The sequence below is a fragment of the Triplophysa dalaica genome, chromosome 20, assembly GCF_015846415.1.
Source record: "Triplophysa dalaica isolate WHDGS20190420 chromosome 20, ASM1584641v1, whole genome shotgun sequence".
In the NCBI taxonomy this organism is placed as follows: Eukaryota; Metazoa; Chordata; class Actinopteri; order Cypriniformes; family Nemacheilidae; genus Triplophysa; species Triplophysa dalaica.
The window spans coordinates 13,190,556-13,195,895 of NC_079561.1; the positions used below are offsets into that span (position 1 = coordinate 13,190,556).

The following is a 5,340-nucleotide window of genomic DNA, read 5'->3' on the forward strand; positions in this document are numbered from 1 at the left end:
GGACTAATCCCAATCTGAAACTAACACCTAGTGTGCAGGACCAGATCTCTGGTGACCATAGCAACACACAACCAAACCATCAAGATAAGACTCTTTTACGATCTAATGGATGTAGGGAGATGCATGCTCTTTATTCACTTTGGGGAAAGGAATAAAGTACATTTACATAGAAAAGTATTTATATATACATTTTACATGTATTGATGTTCTTGTTGTTATGTCTGCCTCAAACATTGATCCAAAGTATGTATACAGCTAATGAAATTATTAGATTTGTAGTAACTCATTTTACCAAGATGATATCTAGATCATGTTTGGTGTTTACGAGCTGCATTTGTGATTTCCTTAATGTTAATGTCTGTTGTGTTTTGGTGACTCTTTTAATATTCATCCAATCAGCCTCATGCGAAAATAACAATTTGTAAGACAAAGACAATACATTTTCCCTCCAAAGGTGACATCTCCTGATTGGTGCAGTCACACCTTTAGCAGACGCTCAGGTTCCCCTATAATTGTCAAAAAATATATGGTCAAATATATGTACTATTATGTTAACATTTTATTGACTAAAAATGCGTTAAACACGTTTATCTCGAACGAAAACAATTTCGTTCAGAATCAGCTACTTCGGTCGGCTGACTCGATTTCCTTCTCATTCATTCCCGTAGCGTACAGTGCATTACTCTGTTGAAGCCCAGCGTCCATTGACTTCAATGGGGCTGCATTAAACAGTTTTTTTTCAGTGATTAGAAACAAGACGGTCATTGGATAATGCTGCGGTTATGTCCCGCCCACGGACGCTCAGCGTCTCTGGGATGAATGGAGGAGTGGGCTGGCCCGGACTCCGAGCGTCTGCGTGATGATTGGAGGGTCTGTCATCTCTTTTTAATCCACTTTTATGTCCTAAAACGCTCGTTTTTTGGGGTCGACAGCTTATAAAAACATTTTTTTTATTTTTTTTATCTTGTTTGTTATACACATTGTCACATATCAGCTTTTAGACATTTTTTTTTTTATAAATCAAAAATGACAAGGAGGCGGCAGCTTCTCGCAATGCAAAGAGACGGTTGGTGTGGGTGTGGTCTTCAGATTATGACGCGTATCACTCTGTGTCTCCATTTCCAACTCAGTCCCATCGCGGATTTTGCATGTGTGGTCAAAAGACAAACTGCTGCAACCTTCATCGTATATTTCACACAATTTCACACCACATTCATTGTTTCAGTTTAACATAATTCCCACATTTCCTCCCGTTGAGTTAAATATATATATATATATATATTAGATCGTTTGTTCATTAATTCATATAGTCTGAAAAGGAACGTAGGGCAGAATTTACATATAAATAAATGGACAATTTTTATGATTTAGGCCGAAAATGAGCTTCCCCTCTTTAAAAGATCCTGATTTTTAGGATCTGACATCCTTACGGCTTAAAAGATATCACATTCTCTTCAGTTTGGCTGGTTCTTCTCTCTTTTCTCCCTTCTTGCGTTTTTGCTCTTCTTTTTGTTCGGGTTCTGTCCATGCTACGTTTACAAAGGTTCAGTCCTTTTGGGATCTCTGCAGGATGGAATAGCAGAAGACTTCACCCGGACCCCTAAGTTTGTGCCAGGCAGCTGCCTTGTCTTTCGAGATACAGATCAACTGCATAAAACTGGTTTACTCTTATCACTTCCAGCCAAGATCAACTGGAGCCTCAACTGCATCAGGACATTTTATTTCTTTTGATGGGCAAGACATGCAAGTATCATACTTAGTCTTATTAATGGATGCAAAGAGCATCATAAATACTTCTAACAAAAGTGCTTTACAGTACAGGTAAGAAACTGATGTTTTGTTCAGGCTATTGATCTTCTGGGCCCAGTTTTTCAAAAAATGTAATCTGGGTCAAATTGATCCAGATTTGGAAATCCCATGTGTGACACGATCAAGAAAAGGAAAGAAGAAGTCAGCTTGATTCCTACTGGCTTTATTAGAATAATAAGGTCTCACATGATGTTGTGCCACTCGCGCTCACAACAAAATAATCAAAAGTATATTTCACAGTCTCGGGTAAGAATCTTTCAGTCTCTCTCTCCATTGAACAGTCCAGGGTTCTTGTGTAGCCAGTAGTAGTCCTGTCTCTCTCTCATCTGGCTTCTTCTTCTTTTTATGATTTTTAATGGCGGTTGGCAAACTAAACTTAAAAGGTGCATTCCCGTCACCTACTGGACTGAAGTGTGGAGTACTACATGAAAGGTGACATAATGATACAAAATAAAACATGTTACTTCAATGAATTAGGAAAAAAACCTAAATTCTGTTAATCAAATAAGTCTCTTTCAAAAAATGTAATTATTCTTCATAGATTTTATACTGTTTTGGCCCATTGACTAACAGTGTCTTATAGATAAATCTTTATCTTCCAAAACATTAAAGGCTTGGGATAACTGAAACCTTTCTCTTAAATATGCCTCACACTTTAATAACAAATGTTCAATTGTTTCTGCCATATCACCCTTGTCACATTTGCCGGTTTCACATTTCCCAATTCTCAACAGACATTGATTCAGTAGACCAGGGGTTCTCAACCTTTTGCAAGCTGGGCCCCCCAAAGCTGCTTTATTGCAGTTGGGGCCCCAGCGCCCCCCCCCCCCCACACCACACACCCTTGGATGGATGGAAGGATGGATGGCCGGCCGGCTATTATCTTTAGGCCCACATTATTATTATTATTATCATCAGTAGCTGTAGGTAGGCCTATTATCATTACTAGGCTATTGTTATAATTGGCAGTAGAACCAGACTTCTAATGTGAGCTTGCAGACATTATTATTATTATTATGAGTAGTAGTACGCCTATCATCATTACTAGGCTATTGCTATATAATTATATGAGGTTAAATGCTTTATTGTTGTTGTTGTTGTTATTATTATTATTATCATCAGTATAGGCCTATTATCATTACTAGGCTATTGCTATAATTGGGAATTTGCACCAGACCTCTGATATTAATGTATGCTTTATTATGGTTATTATTACTAGGCCTAATAGTAGGTATCATCTGCATTTTGTAACAGAAGCTTGCAGGTACGTGATGTTAATGCGAGACCTGAGCCTGCTTTGCCTTGCAAAGATCCCCAATTCTTGGCTCAATGTTTGATAAACATAGTCTCAGATCATCCTCGATTTGTGCACGATTGCGGTATTTCGTTTTGAGTGCAGTCATTTTTGAGAATCCTGCCTCACACAGATATGTCGACGCGAAAGGAAGGAGAATCTTCATGGCGACGTCACAGAGTTCAGGATATTCCTGCATCAATGCTGCCCAGAATGACGAAAGAGGGCAGGAGTTAAAGAGTTCCTTCAGTCTACTGTCACTCTTCAGCTCAATAAGCTGTTCCTGCATATCAATTGATAGCTTGTTTGCTGTGCACACAAACGGATCTCGAACCCACGCAAAAGAGCGATAATCCTCTTTAAAGTACGTCGCAAATTGTTTTCTCATTGCTGACAGGTGCTCAGACGCTGATTGAAATAGGGATGAGAAATCGTGTGACGTGCCTGCATCAGTGATAAAGTCTGCAAGGCTGGGAAACATGTCGCAGTTCCCTTGACTGATGCGGCCATGCCAGAGGTCTAGTTTTTGTGTGAAGGCGTGCACTTTGTCTGCAAGGATCAAAATATGAGTTCCGCGGCCTTGCAAAGACAGGTTGAGGCCATTCAAGCGGTCAAATATATCGACCAAATAGGACAGAGACGCAAGCCACATAGTGTCATCCAGATGCTTCGCCAGATCTGATTTGATTTCTGTCAAAAACCACTTCACCTCCTCTCGAAGCTCATACAACCGCTGTAGCACCCGCCCCCTGGAGAGCCAGCGAACTTCAGTGTGCAGAAGCAGCTGTTCGTGCCCTGACCCCATCTCCTGGCAGAGGACCCCAAACAAGCGAGAGTTTAACGGCCGTGATTTGATAAGATTTATCATTTTCACGGATTGGTTCAGCACGGAGTCAAAAAGAACCGGCATTTTTTTAGCAGCTAGTGCTTCGCGATGGACCATGCAATGTGTCCATTTCACAAGTGGAGCTACTTGCTGAACTCGAGCAGCTAGGCCAAGCTCACGCCCCGTCATTGCTTGCGCACCATCCGTGCATAGGCCAACGCATCGGTCCCAAGCCAAACCATTTTCAAGGATAAAAATATTAAGGACATTGAAAATGGCTTCTCCTGTAGTGTGCAACTGAAGAGGCCGGCAAAACAGTACATCCTCCTCAATCGCCTTGTCCCGTAGATACCTGACATAGGTGAGGAGCTGTGCCTGCCCAGCAATATCAGTGGATTCGTCCAGCTGCAGCGCGTAGTAAGGACTCTTTTTTACAAACTCGATCAGTTGCTCTCTGATATCATTGGACATGTCTACAATTCTCCTAGCGACTGTGTCATTGGACAGTGGTACTGCACCGAGTTTGGCTGCTGCACTATCGCCTATCATTATTCTGCACATGTCTTGCGCTGCCGGCAAAATTAGAGTCTCTGCGATTGTATGCGGTTTACCCAGTTTACCGATTCTTTTGGCCACTACATACGATGCCTCCAAACACTGTTAAGACACAGTGCTGTGCACTGAAATGGTTGCCTGTTGCTGATGGAGGCCATCAAGCTTTCTTTTAAAATATTCAGCTGGCTTATTTTTAATGCCAGGATGCTTTGTTTCGAGGTGCCTTTTTAATTTGCAGGGCTTCATACTGTCGTTTGCCAGCACCTCGGCACACACGACACACTGAGGTCTCAGATCAGCCGTAACTGTAAACCCAAACTGCAGGTATGCTTCATCGTACCTTCTAAGCTTTTTTGCAGCTGGTGGTGCGTCGGTTGGCTTGTTGGTCCGCACAAGAAATTTCTCCATTTTTGTTATGTGTTTTAAATAAAGTTTAGGCAATATGTAACTGTGTGTGTGGCTGTGTTGAGAGACGTATCAGGGGCTAATCAATCGGGACTTAGGGACGATCTTTAATTAAACAAACAAAATAATTATTTTGCAGACAATTCAGATTTTATTTGAATACTTAAAGATTGTAGTGTGTGTGTGTGTGTCTTAGTCGTGTGGGTTGTTTTAGCTAAGTGTAGCTACTGCCTAGCAGTTAAAAAAAATACTGGCAAGGGCTGAGATTTGATCTAATCTTTAACAAAAATGTTTGTGGGTTTAGTCTTTAAAAAGACTGTTGGGGTTTTGTAGTAAAGGCCTATGTAAATCGAGATTGATAACAGACTAGCGAGAGCTGGCACAAGTGAACTTGGCAAGAGACTAGACTAGAGTGAATGGAGAGCTATGTCTTGAGTCAATTTAAATCGCA

General features: G+C 41.1%; 1 protein-coding gene across 1 annotated transcript; it reads right to left on the minus strand.

Annotated features, from left to right (window-relative positions):
* Positions 1 to 2,660: 2,660 nt before the first annotated feature.
* On the minus strand, positions 2,661 to 4,499 carry LOC130409499 (zinc finger BED domain-containing protein 5-like). Its single transcript, XM_056733506.1, has one exon. The coding sequence runs from the start codon at positions 4,488 to 4,490 to the stop codon at positions 3,084 to 3,086; it is 1,407 nt and encodes a 468-aa protein (XP_056589484.1). The 5' UTR covers positions 4,491 to 4,499; the 3' UTR covers positions 2,661 to 3,083.
* Between the last annotated feature and the right edge of the window lie 841 nt (positions 4,500 to 5,340).